General features: G+C 48.7%; 1 protein-coding gene across 1 annotated transcript in view; it reads left to right on the forward strand.

Annotated features, from left to right (window-relative positions):
• The window catches only part of RPGRIP1L (RPGRIP1 like), a 451,841-nt gene that overhangs the window by 48,901 nt on the left and 381,725 nt on the right, over positions 1-21,215 (forward strand). The window contains exon 2 of the mRNA XM_063945288.1: positions 5,431-5,522. Coding sequence (XP_063801358.1) covers positions 5,438-5,522 — 85 coding nt within the window. The 5' untranslated portion in view covers positions 5,431-5,437. The remainder of the gene's footprint in view (positions 1-5,430; positions 5,523-21,215) is intronic.

Below are 21,215 nucleotides of genomic sequence, written 5' to 3' on the forward strand. Positions count from 1 at the left end.
GTCCAAAATATGCATCGCTGTTGTTGAGAAGATCTCTGCATGATTCAATACCCTGTATATGGGGGATGTTGGTGTAGAGACTGGAAAAGTTCAAAGTGACAAGCAAGGTATCCTCTGTCACACTCTGCACTCCTTCTAATTCCCTCAAAAAGTCAGAGGTATTGGGACCAATTGGGAAAAGGGGCTGACACAGGGACCCTCTGGCCGAGATAATAGGTCGTCCAGGAGGCTGAGTTAGTGATTTGTGTATTTTTGGAAGTGTATACAAAAATGGAATTTTGGGATGTGTGGTGGTCAAAAATTCAGCTGTGCTTTCATTGATATAGCCATTGTTGAGTCCCATTTGTATAATAGAGTCCATCTCTGTTTTGTACACTCCTGTTGGATCGTAAGTGAGTTTCTGATAACACATGGTATCCGAGAGCTGGCTGTTGGCCTCCCGTATGTAGTAGTCGTAATCAAGGAGTATGATTCCTCCGCCTTTGTCCGCAGCTCTGATGATTAACTGGGTGTCGTTGCGCAATGAGTCAATGGCTTTTCTCTCTCCCAATGTGATGTTGTGATGGTTAATTCTTTGGTTGGCGGTGTATGGAATGGTATCCCTTTTGAGAACCCTCATAAAAGTGTGTAAAGAAGGGTTTTGTGATGGTGGGTCAAATAGGCTTGGCTTTTTTGGTAAACTTGACTGGTTGGTTGAGGATGTTGATCCTGAATCGAGGTTAGTTCCTGCAAAAAAATCTTTAAGCCGAAGTTGCCTGCCAAATTTGTAAAGATCCACATGCCATTTAAATTCATCCTGTGTTACTGTGGGAACAAAGGATAGGCCTTTGTTCAGAATGGACAGTTCGTCAGGTGTTAAGGAATGCTGAGACAGATTGAAGACTACCATTTCTAATTGTGTTTTTGTTGTCTTTTCCTTTCTTTTTCTCCCACCTCGACGGGTGGGTACAGCGGGTTTTTTGGTGGTCTTCCATTCCTGGAGGATCTCTGTAAAGATGTAAAGTTTTGGCCAGAGGTAGATGGAGCGTCTGAGTCGCTTGCCGAAGTTTGGGACTGGCTGTCAATGTCTGTAAAGGGTTGTATAGGTCTTCTGCCACGTTGGAACTGTTTGTCTTCGGGGTTCACTATGCGAATACCAAGGATATACCCTGTTATCCCTGTAGTCCAATTTGAACTGTTTGTACTTTTTCTTTTTGAACTCCAGCAAATCACCTTTAAATTTATCTATGTCCTTGTTCAACTTGGACAGAAGCTCACTGTCTGGGGTTTGGATTGACTTAAATACGTCTGATGCTTCTAATTCGGAGATGTCCTTCCTGATATCATTCAAATCAATGCCTGCCTGTTCAATCACCAGCAGCATTAAGTCAAATGATCACTTATTCAGTATGTTGCACCATCTGGCGCAGAAATCATTGCTATGTCTTCCCAGTGTGGGTTGGTTACGCAACCTGAACCCCCTGGGAATAAATTGCTCTTTATAATATTGCAATAAGGTAAGTCCATGGAGTTGAAGTTCAACTTCCCGTTTCTTTAATCTTAGGAGATCACTGATAAACTCCTCCGGACTGTCAGTGTGAAAGGCCAGTGAGTCAGTGTCATCAAAGAGAATGCGTTCTGCATCAGCATCATTAAACTGTAGCACAGATGTAATTTCCTTACTGGTAGACATTGAAAAAAGAAAAACTATAATGATAGATATTTGTTTGCTCAGACTTGCACAGGCGTGCTTGATCACACACCACAAGGCTGTATATGTGCAAAAAAGATACTGGTAACAAGAAAATAAGAATAAAATACTGAAAAGTCAATTATTAACCGAGGAGAGAACATGTAAACTCCACAGGGCAGGTGCACATCAAAAAATTGAGTAACGATAGGAAATCACAACAGCACTCAAAGCCTATGTATATAAAGCAAAAAATGGTGGTGCTAGGCAGCAATAAATATAAAACACTCACTTCTCCAGCGATGCAGAAAAAGTAGACAAGCCAGCACTCACGTGTAGATGAAAGAAAAGCAGGATTTATTCTTTAACCAAACGGCATGGTGAAGTACAGCAAATACAGCAAACACAGCCCGACAGCTGTTTCAACCGACTGGTCTTCCTCAGGGGCTAACTGCACTGTTGCGGTTAGCCCCTGAGGAAGACCAGTCGGTTGAAACAGCTGTCGGGCTGTGTTTGCTGTATTTGCTGTACTTCACCATGCCGTTTGGTTAAGGAATAAATCCTGCTTTTCTTTCATCTAGTGTTAGTGAGCTCAAGAAAAGGGGGCGTAGACTGGAAAGACGATGGAGGAAGACTAACCTAGTGGAAGACAAAATAAAACTAATAAAGCATAATGAAGAATATCAATCGACAATCACCCGTAAGAAATCACAGTTTCTGTCAAATGAGATCACGGCAGCAAACAATAGGCCAGCTCAACTTTTCCGCACAGTGGAGATGCTTTGCAAGCCAGCATGCCTGCAGACTGATGAAACCCTCTCCCAGGCAAGATGCAACGAGTTTGCAAACTTCTTTGCAGATAAAATATCCACCATTTGGGCTGGAATCTCCACAGTGCCATCAGGAGTGTCAAACTACAAAACCTGCCAATATAAGCCACCTGCCTTCATGGACCAGCTTTCACCCAGTGGATGTAAAGGACATTGCTGAAATTGCTCGGATTTTGCGTCCCACCACCTGTGATCTGGACCCTGCCTCAACCAAGCTTCTAATAGGTTGTATGGATATAATTGGTCCTGTCTTTGCAATAATTGTTCAATGCTCTTTGCAGACAGGCATATTTCCTGGACCCCTAACGGAAGCAATTGTTAGACCTCTTCATAAAAAACCTAATTTAGATCCCGACTGCATGACCAACTATAGACCGGTATCAAACCTTCCTTTTCTAGGAAAGGTTATTGAGAAAGTGGTTGCAAATCAACTGGAAACCCGCCTGACAACCCATGATATCTATGATCCATTCCAATCAGGATTCAGGAGAAGACATAGCACTGAAACAGCCCTGGTGTGTGTGTGTTAAATGATCTTCTGACGGCAAGAGACAGAGGCGACTGTTCAATATTAATCCTTCTGGATCTCTCTGCAGCATTTGATACCGTGGACCATGGGCTTCTGAGTGAGCGACTGATAAATTTTTGTGGACTGGATGGCACAGTCCTAAATTGGTTCAAATCATTTCTCACAGGCAGGTCACAGAGAGTATCGTCTGGATTATACTCATCACCACCAGTGCCATTGCCATGTGGTGTCCCACAAGGTTCTATACTATCCCCCATGCTTTTTGCAGTATACATGCTCCCGCTGGGTGAAATAATCAGGCGCCATGGGTAGGGAGGCCAATCCCGGGATCGGGATTGGCGGGATCCCGGGATTTGGGCCCAAAAATGCCGGGATTTGAATCCCGGGATTGGAGCCTCCAATCCCGGGATTCACGGGATTAGAGTGCGCATGCGCAGTTTTGCCGGACAGCGCTGAGCACTATAGCACAGCGCTGCCCGGCTGTCAGGAAGGTAGTTACAGCAGCCACAGGTATTTCCAAATACACACTCGCTGGCCGCATTTTAAATGTAGCGCCGGCCGCCAGCCAATCAGAGCTGGCAGACCGGCAGCCAATCAGGGAAGCGGCAGCAGCCGCGGCTCCTGATTGGCTGCCGGACTGCCAGTTCTGACTGGCTGGCGGCCGGCGCTACATTTGAAATACCGCCAGCGCGGTCAGTGTGAGTGTGTGCCCATGGCTACTGCCCGCGGCCCGCCTAATTAGTAAGTGTTATCGCATTCGCTACCTACACCCACACTCCCTCATTGCTCCTGACATCCTCCCTCCCTCTCTGCTCTTGACATCCTCCCTGCTCGCAACATCCACCTTCCCTTCCTGCTCCTTACATGCTCCCTACACACCCACCCTCCCTTGCTGCTCCCTACACACACCCTCCCGCAGCTCCCTACATCCACCCTCCCTTCCTGCTCCTTACATGCTCCCTACACCCACTTTCCCGCTGCTCCCTACACCCACCCTCCCTTCCTGCTCCTTACATGCTCCCTACACCCACCCTCCCTCGCTGCCCTCCACCCTTCGCTGCCCTCCACATATTGTCTCCCTGCTCCCTACACTGATCCCTACTGCAGTCCCGGGATTGAGCATTTTTCAATCCCGAATCCCGGGATTGAAAAAATGCCCCTGGATTGGCCTCTCTAGCCATGGGATAGTCTACCACTGCTATGCAGATGATACACAACTGTACTTGTCCTTTGCTCCGGGCACTGATAACCCAATAGCAACCCTAAATGGCTGTCTAGCTGAACTCCAGCAGTGGATGAGTTCTAGTTGGCTGCGACTGAACCCGGATAAAACAGAGGTCCTTATGATAGGACCGCAACATCAAAGGACAAGACTGCAGCATAGCCAACCAACTGGACTTGCACTCGGGGATTCGGAATTACAAACCACTGATCGTGTGCGGAATCTTGGCGTTGTCCTGGATGGTGGCTTGACACGTAAACATCAGATATCAGCCACAATCAAATCCTCATTCTTTCACCTGAGGAACAGAGCCAGAATCAAGCACTTAATTCCCTCAGATGATCTGCCAAAAGTCATCCACGCATTTGTATCATCTCGATTAGACTACTGTAATGCCCTCTACCTTGGTCTCCCAGCAAAAGAATTGCACCGCTTACAGCTGGTGCAAAACACAGCTGCCAGGCTGTTAACCAACCAGCCCCGTTCTAGCCACATAACACCCATAATCTACTCCCTTCACTGGCTGCCTATAAGATGGCGAATCATCTTCAAGATTGGCTTACTGAGTTTCAAAGCACTACATGACCAGGGCCCAAGGTACCTGAAGCAGCTACTGACCCCATACTGCCCTACTCGATTACTACTGAGATGAAGGACTTTTATCAGTACCTAGAATCTCCCGTAATTCATCTGGGGGTCGAGCTTTTAGTCATGCGGCTCCGACTCTATAGAACTCACTTCCCCGCACAGTGCGAGAGGCCCCAACTATAGAATCCTTCAAAAGTAGACTCAAGACTTTTTCCTTTTTACTCAAGCATTCCCATAATTGTCCCTTTAGTATCTCCATGCTTCTGTATTTTCTGAAAATCTGTTCTGTACTTCATTATTTTCTGTACTATATTATGCTATGTATCTGTTAAGCGCCTTGAGTCCTATTGGAGAAAGAGCGCTATATAAATAAAATTATTATAATAATTATTATTATCTACACGTGAGTGCTGGCTTGTCTACTTTTTCTGCATCGCTGGAGAAGTGAGTGTTTTATATTTATTGCTGCCTTGCACCACCATTTTTTGCTTTATATACATAGGCTTTGAATGCTGTCGTGATTTTTTATATATATATATATATATATAAAAATATGCATGCTAATGCAAACTGTTAATTTGTCATCCACCAGCTTCCTAATGGCTACGCCCACAGATGAAACTGCAGAAGATCTGCCTGTGAGGGATTTGGGTCCAAGCCTTTTAGGGATCGGAATGAATCAAGGTTTGATTTGTATTGCCTATATTCTACATATTTCTTTTTTTCTTTCAAATCGGGTATATTTTAGTTTGCAAAGAAAACAACAATCAAGCAGCTCAACAAAAGATTTAGGGGGTATCCTATTATCCACAACCCGTTTTTGCCTGGTGTAAACGGCAGGATATCGCGATTAATGACCGGTGGTCAGTATCACAGTATCCTATTACATGCCGTATTTAATGGGCGAAAGTGGACCCGCAATCGCACAATAACACACCGGATCAGTGATAAGTCCCTGGTACCATGTGTTTATTGTGGCTCCGGCAGCCGCCTATCACGGATTATGCTTCGGGTGCCTGAGGCAACCGAAGCATAATCAGCGATAAGTGCTGTTATCGGGGGTAGAAGCACTCCGCATCGGGGGTAATAGGATAGCCCCCCGCGATACTTCTACCTGCGGTCATCAACCACGAGTAGTTGGATACCCCCCTTAGATTTGATTAAGTTATATTTTTTTCTGTGCATGGTAAATACTGGCCACTTTTGCATGTAGCACACAAATACTTGACAGCTTTATTTTTACGCTGTTATTTCCATCTTAATTTGAACAGACCCCACCCAAATCTAAATCTCTACAAATGTTACACTTAGGTAAATGCAGGGGGGGTTCCAGTTGCCTGGAAAGCCCCCTCTCAAGCCCTAGCCCCCACCATGACCACTATAGCAATTGTATATAATACAATTTTACTAGAGCTGTATATTTCAAAGATCTCCTCAGTATGACAGATAAAATAATTAGCAATACCAATGGTTCTTTTAAAATGTGTGAGCCAGTAATTAATATCATGTGCACCATCTATGAGATCTGTCAAACATGCACTGTTCGGGGTGTTCTGCTATAGACTATAGAGTTAATTATTAATACTGTAATGTGTACATATATGTCCAGGGCAGTTTCTAGGTTCTTCTGCCATTCCCCCAGACTTGCTCCAATGCTCTGGATTGGTGCCCACATCTGATATAAAGCATTCAGCTCGGGCAGGATGTCCTTACTGCAGTGGTTCCCAAACTTTTTAAAATCACGGTGCCCTAGAGCAGGCCTGACCAACCTGTGGCTCTCCAGCTTTTGTGAAACTACAAGTCCCATCAGGCCCTGCCACACTTTTGCTATTAGGGAATGCTAAAAGTGTGGCAGGGGATGCTGGGATGTGTAGTTTCACAACAGCTGGAGAGCCACAGGTTGGCCAGGCCTGCCTTAGAGTATCAGAATTTTTTTCAGCCCTAAGCCAAACATTTCTTATTAAATAAAAAAAAAAAATTAGATTATATAAATCGTGTTTATATGTCATCCTTAGGGTCAGTTTTGTGGTGAGGTGCAGGATTCCCTTCTGCTTGTACATATATTTTATGTTTGGAATCCACCAGCACTGGTTTTGTCTATTACATCGACCATAAATAATTTTTATTTCTCTGACGTCCTAGTGGATGCTGGGAACTCCGAAAGGACCATGGGGAATAGCGGCTCTGCAGGAGACTGGGCACAACTAAAGAAAGCTTTTAGGTCATCTGGTGTGCACTGGCTCCTCCCACTATGACCCTCCTCCAAGCCTCAGTTAGATTTTGTGCCCGGCCGAGGTTGGATGCACACTAGGGGCTCTTCTGAGCTTCTAAAAAGAAAGTATATAATTAGGTTTTTTATTTTACAGTGAGACCTGCTGGCAACAGGCTCACTGCAGCGAGGGACTAAGGGGAGAAGAAGCGAACCTACCTGCTTGCAGCTAGCTTGGGCTTCTTAGGCTACTGGACACCATTAGCTCCAGAGGGATCGACCGCATGGAACTGGCCTTGGTGTTCGGTCCCGGAGCCGCGCCGCCGTCCCCCTTACAGAGCCAGAAGCAAGAAGAGGTCCGGAAAATCGGCGGCAGAAGACATCAGTCTTCACCAAGGTAGCGCACAGCACTGCAGCTGTGCGCCATTGCTCCTCATACACACTTCACACTCCGGTCACTGAGGGTGCAGGGCGCTAGGGGGGGCGCCCTGAGCAGCAATAAAAACACCTTGGCTGGCAAAAATACCACAATATATAGCCCCAGAGGCTATATATGTGATAATTACCCCTGCCAGAATCCATAAAAAAGCGGGAGAAAAGTCCGCTAAAAAGGGGCAGAGCTATCTCCTTCAGCACACTGGCGCCATTTCTCCTTCACAGCTCCCTGGAAGGAAGCTCCCTGGCTCTCCCCTGCAGTCTACACTACAGAAAAGGGTAAAAAAGAGAGGGGGGGCACTACATTTAGGCGCAGTATATATAACAGCAGCTATAGGGGACATAATTCAGTTAGTCCCTGCATTATATAGCGCTCTGGTGTGTGCTGACATACTCTCACTCTGTCTCCCCAAAGGGCTTTTGTGGGTCCTGTCCTCTGTTAGAGCATTCCCTGTGTGTGTGCGGTGTGTCGGTACGGCTGTGTCGACATGTTTGATGAGGATAATGATGTGGAGGCGGAGCAGATACCTATAGAAGGGATGTCACCCCCTGCGGGGCAGACACCTGAGTGGATGGACTTATGGAAGGAATTGCGTGCACGTGTCGACTCCTTACACAAAAAATTTGACGACATGCCAAATGTGGGACAGCCGGCTTCTCAGCTCGTGCCTGTCCAGGCGTCTCAAAGGCCATCGGGGGCTCTAAAACGCCCGCTACCTCAGATGGCAGACGCGGATGTCGACACGGATACTGACACCAGTGTCGACGACGATGAGTCTAGTCTAATGTCCACTAAGGCCATTCGTTGCATGATTGAAGCAATGAAAGAGGTGTTACAAATTTCTGATATAAACCCAGGTACCACTAAAAAGGGTATTATGTTTGGGGAGAAAAAACTACCCGTAGTTTTTCCCCCATCAGAAGAATTAAATTAAGTGTGTGAAGAAGCGTGGGCTTTCCCTGATAAAAGATTGGTAATCTCTAAGAAGTTACTAATGGCGTTCCCTTTCCCGCCAGAGGATAGGTCACGTTGGGAGACACCCCCTAGGGTGGATAAAGTGCTCACACGTTTGTCAAAAAAGGTGGCACTACCGTCTCCGGATACGGCCGCCCTCAAGGAACCTGCTGATAGAAAGCAGGAGGCGATCCTGAAGTCTGTATATACACACTCAGGCATTATACTTAGACCAGCTATTGCGTCAGCATGGATGTGCAGTGCTGCCGCTGCGTGGTCAGATTCCCTGTCAGAAAATATTGACACCCTAGACAGGGACACTATTCTGCTAACCATAGAGCATATAAAAGACTCAGTCTTATACATGAGAGATGCACAGAGGGAGATCTGCCGGCTGGCATCTAAAATAAGTGCATTGTCCATTTCTGCTAGGAGAGGCTTATGGACTCGCCAGTGGACAGGGGATACAGATTCAAAAAGGCACATGGAAGTTTTGCCTTATAAGGGTGAGGAGTTATTTGGGGATGGTCTCTCGGACCTAGTTTCCACAGCAACTGCTGGGAAGTCAGCATTTTTACCCCATGTTCCCTCACAGCCTAAAAAGGCGCCGTTTTATCAGGTACAGTCCTTTCGGACTCAGAAAAACAGGCGTGGAAAAGGCGGGTCCTTTCTGTCCAGAGGCAGAGGTAGGGGAAAAAGGCTGCAACAAACAGCAGGTTCCCAGGAGCAAAAGTCCTCCCCCGCTTCTTCCAAGTCCGCCGCATGACGGTGGGGCTCCACAGGCGGAGCCAGGTACGGTGGGGGGCCGCCTCAAAAATTTCAGCGATCAGTCGGCTCGCTCACAGGTGGATCCCTGGATCCTGCAAATAGTATCTCAAGGGTACAAACTGGAATTCGAGGCGTCTCCACCCCACCGGTTCCTAAAATCTGCCTTGCCGATTACTCCTTCAGACAGGAAGGCTGTGCTAGCGGCAATTCACAATCTGTATTCCCAGCAGGTGATAATCAAGGTGCCCCTACTTCAACAAGGACGGGGTTACTATTCCACACTGTTTGTGGTACCGAAACCGGACGGTTCGGTGAGACCCATTTTAAATTTGAAATCCTTGAACACATACATAAAAAAATTCAAGTTCAAGATGGAATCGCTCAGGGCGGTTATTGCAAGCCTGGACGAGGGGGATTACATGGTATCCCTGGACATCAAGGATGCTTACCTGCATGTCCCCATTTACTATCCTCACCAGGAGTACCTCAGATTTGTGGTACAGGATTGCCATTACCAATTCCAGACGCTGCCGTTTGGACTCTCCACGGCACCGAGGGTGTTTACCAAGGTAATGGCGGAAATGATGATACTCCTTCGAAGAAAGGGAGTTTTAATTATCCCGTACTTGGACGATCTCCTAATAAAGGCGAGGTCCAAGGAGCAGTTGTTGGTGGGAGTAGCACTATCTCAGGAGGTGCTACACCAGCACGGTTGGATTCTGAATATTCCAAAATCACAGCTGGTTCCGACGACACGTCTACTGTTCCTGGGTATGATTCTGGATACAGTCCAGAAAAAAGTGTTTCTCCCGGAGGAGAAAGCCAAGGAGCTGTCATCTCTAGTCAGAGACCTCCTGAAATCAAAACCGGTATCGGTGCATCACTTTCGGCAGGTTCCATGCCAGAATCTTTCAGTGGGACCTGTTGGACCAATGGTCCGGAGCGCATCTTCAGATGCATCGCCTAATAACATGGCCATGATGGCGTCCCGCCTAAACAAAAAACTAGAGAGATATTGCGCCAGGTCAAGGGACCCTCAGGCGATAGCTGTGGACGCTCTAGTGACACCGTGGGTGTACCAGTCAGTTTATGTGTTCCCTCCTCTGCCTCTCATACCAAGGGTACTGAGAATAATAAGAAAACGAGGAGTGAGAACAATACTCGTGGTTCCGGATTGGCCAAGACGTGATACCCGGAACTTCAAGAGATGATCTCAGAGGACCCATGGCCTCTGCCGCTCAGACAGGACCTGCTGCAGCAGGGGCCCTGTCTGTTCCAAGACTTACCGCGGCTGCGTTTGACGGCATGGCGGTTGAACGCCGGATCCTGAAGGAAAAGGGCATTCCGGAGGAAGTCATTCCTACGCTGATTAAAGCCAGGAAAGATGTAACTGCAAAGCATTATCACCGCCACCGCATATGGCGGAAATATGTTGCTTGGTGTGATTAGGTCGATTTCTGCATTTCCTACAAGCAGGAGTGACTATGGGCCTGAAATTAGGCTCCATTAAGGTACAGATCTCGGCTCTGTTGATTTTCTTCCAGAAAGAACTAGCTTCACTACCTGAAGTTCAGACGTTTGTGAAAGGAGTGCTGCATATTCAGCCCCCGTTTGTGCCTCCAGTGGCACCTTGGGACCTCAACGTGGTGTTGAGTTTCTTAAAATCACATTGGTTTGAGCCACTTAAAACCGTGGATCTAAAATATCTCACGTGGAAAGTGGTCATGTTATTGGCCTTGGCTTCAGCCAGGCGTGTGTCAGAATTGGCAGCTTTGTCATGTAAAAGCCCTTATCTGATTTTCCATATGGATAGGGCGGAATTGAGGACTCGTCCCCAGTTTCTCCCTAAGGTGGTATCAGCTTTTCACTTGAACCAACCTATTGTGGTGCCTGCGCCTACTAAGGACTTGGAGGATTCCAAGTTACTGGACGTAGTCAGGGCCTTGAAACTTTGTTTCCAGGACGGCTAGAGTCAGGAAAACTGACTCGCTATTTATCCTGTATGCACCCAACATACTGGGTGCTCCTGCTTCTAAGCAGACTATTGCTCGCTGGATTTGTGTCACGAACCGGTCTCTCACCTCTGCGGGTTCTGGGGTTCATCCGTTGCCAGTGCGGTTGCTCGCGGTGCTGTGCGCCCGTGTGGGGACGCGGCGTGATCAGTGGCACAGGTAATGCAGAGTCTGGGAACTGGGAGTGCGGGGACCAAATGGCCTAAGGCACTGCGGTGTGTCTGCTGTATTGGAGGTGGCCATGTTGGAGACCAAATAGGTAATACAGAGCACTTGTGAAAACACCTGTGGGCAGGTGTAAGCCAATCCCGTGCGTGTGCTGCCTTTAAGTAGGCTGGGATCATGTTACTCTGGGCCAGTGCTTTGTTGTATCAACGCTGTGCTCTAGCTCTGAGCTCTCTCCGTGCATTCCTGTGTGATTCCCGTGGTCCAGATATCGCCTCCGTTCCCAGAGGTCCGTCTGCAGCCTTCACTGCTGAAAGATCCACCGGCTCTCCGCTGTGCTGTCAGTTAATTGCTCACCTACTGGAAACAGTTGAATTCCCAGAGTCTTGCATGAGGTTACCTTGTCGGCCTACCATTCAAAGTTTGGAGGATTCCATTTCCCTCAGCTGTTCGTTTGTTCAACTCTGCATTTAACCCATTCATCACCTTGTCATCTACTACAGTTTCACAGTGATCTCCGGAACCCGCAAGTAACCCAATTCAGTACTTTATATTTTCTATGTTGTCATAACAAGGATAATTCTTCACAGTCTCTCAGTTAACTCTCAAAACTCCATTGCAAATCCTTACAGTTATTTCTTCATGTCTGCATTAACCAGTTAATCACATTCTGCAGTTCAGCATCAAAGCTTGTTTATATTTGGACAATTCAACATTTATTCATCAGCTTGTTTTTGCATATGTTTCCATGAACATTTCTTTTATTTATTTTTGAGTTTTCTCTAGCATATTCTTTCTGCCATTCCTGCAATACTTCAGTATAAAATGATGATTAACAACTAGTCATTTAACTCCTTACTGAATTGTTATCTTAATAAATATATGAAACAGAACTTCCTTCGTCCTCCCTGCTTTCTTCATACCCCAGCACCTACACCTGTGGTTGGTTCCGGGTTAACGGATTCACAAAAACACCCGGACCTGACAATTTGTAGCACAATTCAGCTGGCGCATTCTGCGGCTGGACTGCCGCATCCTAAATCAGTAAAAGCCCATTCCACAAGGAAGGTGGGCTCATCTTGGGCGGCTGCCCGAGGGGTCTCGGCTTTACAACTTTGCCGAGCTGCTACTTGGTCAGGGGCAAACACGTTTGCAAAATTCTACAAATTTGATACCCTGGCTGAGGAGGACCTTGAGTTCTCTCATTCGGTGCTGCAGAGTCATCCGCACTCTCCCGCCCGTTTGGGAGCTTTGGTATAATCCCCATGGTCCTTTCGGAGTTCCCAGCATCCACTAGGACGTCAGAGAAAATAAGATTTTACTCACCGGTAAATCTATTTCTCTGACGTCCTAGTGGATGCTGGGGACTCCGTAAGAACCATGGGGAATAGCGGCTCTGCAGGAGACTGGGCACAAAAGTAAAGCTTTAGAACTACCTGGTGTGCACTGGCTCCTCCCCCCATGACCCTCCTCCAAGCCTCAGTTAGATTTTTGTGCCCGAACGAGAAGGGTGCAGACTAGGTGGCTCTCCTGAGCTGCTTAGTGAAAAGTTTAGTTTTAGGTTTTTTATGTTCAATGAGAACTGCTGGCAACAGGCTCACTGCATCGAGGGACTAAGGGGAGAAGAAGCGAACTCACCTGCGTGCAGAGTGGATTGGGCTTCTTAGGCTACTGGACATTAGCTCCAGAGGGACCGATCACAGGCCCAGCCATGGATAGGTCCCAGAGCCGCGCCGCCGGCCCCCTTACAGAGCCAGAAGACAGAAAAGGTCCGGAAAATCTGCGGCATAAGACGTCCTGTCTTCAACAAGGTAGCGCACAGCACTGCAGCTGTGCGCCATTGCTCTCAGCACACTTCACACTCCGGTCACTGAGGGTGCAGGGCGCTGGGGGGGGGGCGCCCTGAGACGCAATAAAAACACCTTGGATGGCAAAAAATGCATCACATATAGCTCCTGGGCTATATGGATGAATTTAACCCCTGCCAGAATTCACAGAAAAACGGGAGATAGGCTCCGCCCCCTTCCCGGCGGCCTTATCTCCTCAGCACACTATCGCCATTTTCCCTCACAGCTCCGTTGGAGGGAAGCTCCTTGGCTCTCCCCTGCAGTCACTACACTACAGAAAGGGTTAAAAAAGAGAGGGGGGCACTAATTAGGCGCAGTATTAAAGATACAGCAGCTATAAGGGGAAAAACACTTATATAAGGTTATCCCTGTATATATATAGCGCTCTGGTGTGTGCTGGCAAACTCTCCCTCTGTCTCCCCAAAGGGCTAGTGGGGTCCTGTTCTCTATCAGAGCATTCCCTGTGTGTGTGCTGTGTGTCGGTACGTTTGTGTCGACATGTATGAGGAGAAAAATGATGTGGAGACGGAGCAGATTGCCTGTAATAGTGATGTCACCCCCTAGGGGGTCGACACCTGAGTGGATGAACTGTTGGAAGGAATTACGTGACAGTGTCAGCTCTGTATAAAAGACAGTGGTTGACATGAGACAGCCGGCTACTCAGCTTGTGCCTGTCCAGACGTCTCATAGGCCGTCAGGGGCTCTAAAGCGCCCGTTACCTCAGATGGCAGATACAGACGCCGACACGGATACTGACTCCAGTGTCGACGGTGAAGAGACAAATGTGACTTCCAGTAGGGCCACACGTTACATGATTGAGGCAATGAAAAATGTTTTACACATTTCTGATAATACGAGTACCACCAAAAAGGGGTATTATGTTCGGTGAGGAAAAACTACCTGTAGTTTTCCTGAATCTGAGAAATTAAATGAGGTGTGTGATGATGCGTGGGTTTCCCCCGATAACAACTGATAATTTCTAAAATGTTATTGGCATTATATCCTTTCCCGCCAGAGGTTAGGGTGCGTTGGGAAACATCCCCTAGGGTGGATAAAGCGCTCACACGCTTGTAAGAACAAGGGCTCTACCCTCTCCTGAGATGGCCGCCCTTAAGGATCCTGCTGATAGAAAGCAGGAGGGTATCCTAAAATGTATTTACACACATACTGGTGTTATACTGCGACCAGCAATCGCCTCAGCCTGGATGTGCAGTGCTGGGTTGGTGTGGTCGGATTCCCTGACTGAAAATATTGATACCCTAGATAGGGACAGTATATTATTGCCTATAGAACATTTAAAAGATGCATTTCTATATATGCGTGATGCACAGCGGAATATTTGCCGACTGGCATCAAGTCTAAGTGCGTTGTTCATTTCTGCCAGTAGAGGGTTATGGACACGACAGTGGTCAGGTGATGCGGATTCCAAACGGCAATTGGAAGTATTGCCTTATTAAAGGGAGGAGTTATTTGGGGTCGGTCTTTCAGACCTGGTGGCCACGGCAACAGCTGGGAAATCCACGTTTGTACCCCAGGTCGCCTCTCAACATAAGAAGACGCCGTATTATCAGGCGCAGTCTTTTCGTGGGCAAGCGGGCAAAAGGTTCCTCATTTCTGCCCCGTGACAGAGGGAGAGGAAAAAGGCTGCAGAAATCAGCCAGTTCCCAGGAACAGAAGCCCTCTCCCGCCTCTGCCAAGCCCTCAGTATGACGCTGGGGCTTTACAAGCAGAATCAGGCACGGTGGGGGCCCGTCTCAATGAATTTCAGCGCGCAGTGGGCTCACTCGCAAGTAGACCCCTGGATCCTTCAAGGGATATCTCAGGGGTACAAATTGGAATTCGAGACGTCTCCCCCTCGCCGTTTCCTAAAGTCGGCTTTACCGATGTCTCCCTCTGACAGGGAGGCAGTTTTGGAAGCCATTCACAAGCTGTATTCCCAGCAGGTGATAATCAAGGTACCCCTCCTGCAACAGGGAACGGGGTATTATTCCACACTGTTGTGGTACCGAAGCCGGACGGCTCGGTGAGACCGATTCTAAATCTAAAATCTTGAACACTTACATACGGAGGTTCAAATTCAAGATTGAGTCACTCAGAGCAGTGATTGCGAACCTGGAAGAAGGGGACTACATGATGTCTCGGGACATCAAGGATGCTTACCTTCATGTCCCAATTTACCTTTCTCACCAAGGGTACCTCAGGTTTGTGGTACAGAACTGTCACTATCAGTTCAGACGCTGCCGTATGGATGGTCCACGGCACCCCGGGTCTTTACCAAGGTAATGGCCGAAATGATGATACTCCTTCGAAGGAAGGGAATTTTAGTTATCCCTTACTTGGACGATTCCCTGATAAGGGTAAGATCCAGGGAACAGTTGGAGGTCGGTGTAGCACTATCTCAGGTAGTGTTGCGGCAGCACGATTGGATTCTCAATATTCCAAAATCGTAGCTGATTCCGACGACTCGTCTTCTGTTCCTAGGGGATGATCCTGGACACAGTCCAGAAAAAGGTGTTTCTCCCGGAGGAGAAAGTCAGGGAGTTATCCGAGCTAGTCGGGAACCTCCTATAACCGAGCCAAGTCTCAGTACATCAATAAAAGGTTTCTGGGAAAAATGGTGGCTTCCTATGAAGCAATCCCATTCGGCAGATTCCACGCAAGAACTTTCCAGTGGGACCTGCTGGACAAATGGTCCGGGTCGCATCTTCAGATGCATCAGCGGATAACCCTGTCACCAAGGACAAGGGTGTCTCTCCTGTGGTGGTTGCAGAGTGCTCATCTTCTAGAGGGCCGCAGTTTCGGCATTCAGGACTGGGTCCTGTGGACCACGGATGCCAGCCTGCGAGGCTGGGGGGCAGTCACACAGGGAAGGAATTTCCAGGGCTTATGGTCAAGCCTGGAGACATCACTTCACATAAATATCCTGAAGCTAAGGGCCATTTACAATGCTCTAAGCTTAGCAAGACCTCTGCTTCAAGGTCAGCCGGGGTTGATCCAGTCGGACAACATCACGGCAGTCACCCACGTAAACAGACAGGGTGGCACAAGAAGCAGGAGGGCAATGGCAGAAGCTGCAAGGATTCTTCGCTGGGCGGAAAATCATGTGATAGCACTGTCAGCAGTATTCATTCCGGGAGTGGACAACTGGGAAGCAGACTTCCTCAGCAGATACGACCTCCACCCGGGAGAGTGGGGACTTCACCCAGAAGTCTTCCACATGATTATAAACCGTTGGGAAAAACTCGACAGGTATTGCGCCAGGTCAAGGGACCCTCAGGCAATAGCTGTAGACGCTCTGGTAACACCATGGGTGTACCAGTCAGTGTATGTGTTCCCTCCTCTGCCTCTCATACCCAAGGTACTGAGAATTATAAGATGGAGAGGAGTAAGCACTATATTAGTGGCTCCGGATTGGCCAAGAAGGACTTGGTAACCGGAACTTCAAGAGATGCTCACGGAAGATCCGTGGCCTCTACCTCTAAGAAGGGACCTGCTCCAGCAAGGATCCTGTCTGTTCCAAGACTTAACGCGGCTGCGTTTGACGGCATGGCGGTTGAACGACGGATCCTGAAGGAAAAAGGCATTCCGGATGAAGTCATCCCTATCCTGATCAAAGCCAGGAAGGATGTAACCGCAAAACATTATCACCGCATTTGGCGAAAATATGTTGCGTGGTGCGAGGCCAGTAAGGCCCGACGGAGGAAATTCAACTGGGTCGATTACTACATTTCCTGCAAACAGGAGTGTCTATGGGCCTGAAATTGGGGTCCATTAAGGTTCAAATTTCGGCCCTGTCAATTTTCTTCCAAAAAGAACTAGCTTCAGTCCCTGAAGTTCAGACGTTTGTAAAAGGGGTACTGCATATACAGCCTCCTTTTGTGCTTCCAGTGGCACCTTGGGATCTCAAAATAGTTTTTTGGGTTCCAAAAGTCACATTGGTTTGAACCACTTAAATCTGTGGAGTTAAAATATCTCACATGGAAAGTGGTCATGCTGTTGGCCCTGGCCTGGGCCAGGCGCGCGTCAGAATTGGCGGCTTTATCCTGTAAAAGCCCTTATCTGATTTTCCATTCGGACAGGGCGGAATTGAGGACTCGTCCTCAGTTTCTCCCTAAGGTGGTTTTAGCGTTTCACCTGAACCAACCTATGGTGGTGCCTGCGGCTACTAGGGACTTGGAGGACTCCAAGTTGCTAGACGTTGTCAGGGCCCTGAAAATATATGTTTCCAGGACGGCTGGAGTCAGAAAATCTGACTCGCTGTTTATCCTGTATGCACCCAACAAGCTGGGTGCTCCTGCTTCTAAGCAGACTATTGCTTGTTGGATTTGTAGTACAATTCAGCTTGCACATTCTGTGGCAGGCCTGCCACAGCCAAAAATCTGTAAATGCCCACTCCACAAGGAAGGTGGGCTCATCTAGGGCGGCTGCCCGAGGGGTCTCGGCTTTACAATTTTGCCGAGCAGCTACTTGGTCAGGAGCAAATACGTTTGTAAAAATTCTACAAATTTGATACCCTGGCTGAGGAGGACCTGGAGTTCTCTCATTTGGTGCTGCAGAGTCATCCGCACTCTCCCGCCCGTTTGGGAGCTTTGGTATAATCCCCATGGTCCTTACGGAGTCCCCAGCATCCACTAGGACGTCAGAGAAAATAAGAATTTACTTACCGATAATTCTATTTCTCGTAGTCCGTAGTGGATGCTGGGCGCCCATCCCAAGTGCGGATTGTCTGCAATACTGGTACATAGTTATTGTTACCAAAAATCGGGTTATTGCTGTAGTGAGCCATCTTTTCTAGAGGCTCCTCTGTTATCATGCTGTTAACTGGGTTTAGATCACAAGTTATACGGTGTGATTGGTGTGGCTGGTATGAGTCTTACCCGGGATTCAAAATCCTTCCTTATTGTGTACGCTCGTCCGGGCACAGTATCCTAACTGAGGCTTGGAGGAGGGTCATGGGGGGAGGAGCCAGTGCACACCAGGTAGTTCTAAAGCTTTACTTTTGTGCCCAGTCTCCTGCGGAGCCGCTATTCCCCATGGTCCTTACGGAGTCCCCAGCATCCACTACGGACTACGAGAAATAGAATTATCGGTAAGTAAATTCTTATTTTCTCGTAGTCCGTAGTGGATGCTGGGCGCCCATCCCAAGTGCGGATTGTCTGCAATACTTGTACATAGTTATTGTTAACTAAAGGGTTATTGTTGAGCCATCTGTTGAGAGGCTCAGTTGTTTTCATACTGTTAAACTGGGTATAGTATCACGAGTTATACGGTGTGATTGGTGTGGCTGGTAGGAGTCTTACCCGGGATTCAAAATCCTTCCTTATTATGTCAGCTCGTCCGGGCACAGTGTCCTAACTGAGGCTTGGAGGAGGGTCATAGTGGGAGGAGCCAGTGCACACCAGGTGACCTAAAAGCTTTCTTTAGTTGTGCCCAGTCTCCTGCGGAGCCGCTATTCCCCATGGTCCTTTCGGAGTTCCCAGCATCCACTACGGACTACGAGAAATAGATTTACCGGTGAGTAAAATCTTATTTTTTTCTGGACCACCAACCCAGAGCATCCCTGCAAGTGTCCCAAGGCACCTCAGGGTGCCAAAGCACACAGTTTTAGAACACTGCCTTACTGCCCAGGGACGTGCAGGCAGGGGAGGCAGTGCCTCCCCTGTCATTAGTGGTTGAAATAATACAAAGAAGATACTTATGACACAGATTCTGTGTCATAAGACTCTGCTTTGCATTATAACAACCAATTCTCCATTAAAAATTGGTTTGGGAGGCACAGATAGCGGTGCCTCCCGTTCATAATAGGAAAGCTGCTGGAGCAGGGGGTGGGTGGGTGCAGGGCCAAGCCATGGGCATTAAAAAACCATTGGAAATAACATGAAAAGCGGCACTTGTATAAGTGCCTCGGTGACAGGGGTGTGCTTTCACTGCACATGAAAGCACGACCCTCCTGTCAATCACCCAGATGTGATTGGACAGCGGATCTGTCACTGGCTACAGCTGTCCAGTGATGGATCCGCTGTCATCACTTGTTGGGCAGCAGGATGTGCAGCGTTAGCGGCGGCGGGACCCGGTTGGCAAATTGGCAGTCCTGGATTAGGGAGGCCAATCCCGGGCCGTTTTTTCAATCCCGGGATCCCGGGATTGCAGTAGGGATCAGTGAAGAAGGGTGTAGGGAGCAGCGCTGGAGGGTAGGTAGCGGTGCGGGATGGTGTAGTTAGCGGCGGGGAAGGGAGGGAGGGTGTAGGTAGCAGTGCAGGAGGGTGTAGGTAGCTGGGCGGGAGGGTGTAGGTAGCTGGGTGGGAGGATGTACAGTAGGTAGCGGGGAGGCTTGGTAGCGGCGCTGGAGGGAGGGTGGGTGTGTGTAAGTACCACTTACTATTAGGTGGGCGCCAGCCATGGACACACTGAACGCGGCGGCATTTCAAATGAAGCACCGGCCGCCAGCCAAACAGAGCTGGCGGACCAGCAGCCAATCAGGGAAGCGGCCGCAGCAGTCGCTCCTGATTGGCTACCGCGGCAGCTTCCCTGATTGGCTGCCGGACCGCCAGCTCTGATTGGCTGGCGGCCGGCGCCACATTTGAAGTGCTGCCGTGTTCAGCGTTCGTCTATGGCTGCCGCCCGCCTAATTGTAAGTAGTATTATTTACACACACTCCCTCCCGCACATGCGCAATGTAATCCCGTGAATCCCGGGATTGGATGCTCCAATCCCGGGATTCAAATCCCGGCATTTTTGGGCCCAAATCCCGGGATCCCGCCGATCCCGATCCCGGGATTGGCCTCCCTAGCCTGGATCCAAGAGGATCCAGTCCCTGCCTGTCATTTTTGCAGAGTTTGGCAGCGGAGCGATTCCAATTTAATAAATGGCACCGTTACCATCATTTTTTAAATCTAAGATGGCCGCCGCGAGCCAATCACGGCTCGCCACGTCATTGCTTTGCCCCTTTGGGCTGGCTTATAAAAGCCAGCGCGAGGCAGCAGCTGTCTGTCCGCCGGCGGAGAGGGAGAGTACAAGAGCTCCAGAAGACGGAAGACACCTGGAAGTCTTGGAAGTCCTGGGAGGCGGCGGCCATGCAAAAGAGCTGCCCAAAGGCTGCCGCCCCCCAGGTGAAGACAGAAGATGCTGGGAAGTCCTGGGAGGTGGCGGCCATGCAAAAGAGCTGCCCAAGGACCGCCGCCCCCCCAGCTGAAGATGCTGCACAGTAAACTTTTTTAAAGTGTCTTGTATTTATTTTAATATTTTCTTTACAGGCGGACTACAGGTGCCAGCAGGCCATTAATGTCCGGGCATGCTGACACTTGTGGTTCTCCAAGTGCCGGCAGGCTTGCTGGGACCTGTAGGCCGTCTGTAAAGAACAATATTACTATGTAATGAACCCTGCACCCACCGCCACCAGGGGTGTAGGGCATTGCAGCCCAGTGCTGGTTGTTTTTCTGGGGTCCCCGCTTTCCGAGTTTCCCCTGGTTTGGGGAAGTTTAATGTGATGGCAGGGGGGACCCTACACCGAGTGTCCCCCCTGCTATGGCATTACTCCCCCTGGCTGGTACAGCCTGGTGCTGGTTTTGTTTAGGTATGGGGAACCCCAATCTTTTTTCTCTCTTATGTCCTAAAGGATGCTGGGGACTCCGTAAGGACCATGGGGTATAGACAGGCTCCGCAGGAGATAGGGCAAAAAGAACTTTGACTATGGGTGTGCACTGGCTCCTCCCTCTATGCCCCTCCTCCAGACCTCAGTTAGATCTTGTGCCCAGAGGAGAATGGGTGCACTGCAGAGAGCTCTCCAGAGTTTTCTGTGGAAAAAGAATTTTGTTAGGTTTTTTATTTTCAGGGAGACCTGCTGGCAACAGGCTCCCTGCATTGTGGGGCCGAGGAGAGAGAAGCAGAGCTGGCTTGTAAAGTTGGGCACTGCTTCTAGGCTACTGGACACCATTAGCTCCAGAGGGAGTCGGAACACAGGTCTCACCTGGGGTTCGTCCCGGAGCC

Source organism: Pseudophryne corroboree, chromosome 11 (assembly GCF_028390025.1).
Source record: "Pseudophryne corroboree isolate aPseCor3 chromosome 11, aPseCor3.hap2, whole genome shotgun sequence".
In the NCBI taxonomy this organism is placed as follows: domain Eukaryota; kingdom Metazoa; phylum Chordata; class Amphibia; order Anura; family Myobatrachidae; genus Pseudophryne; species Pseudophryne corroboree.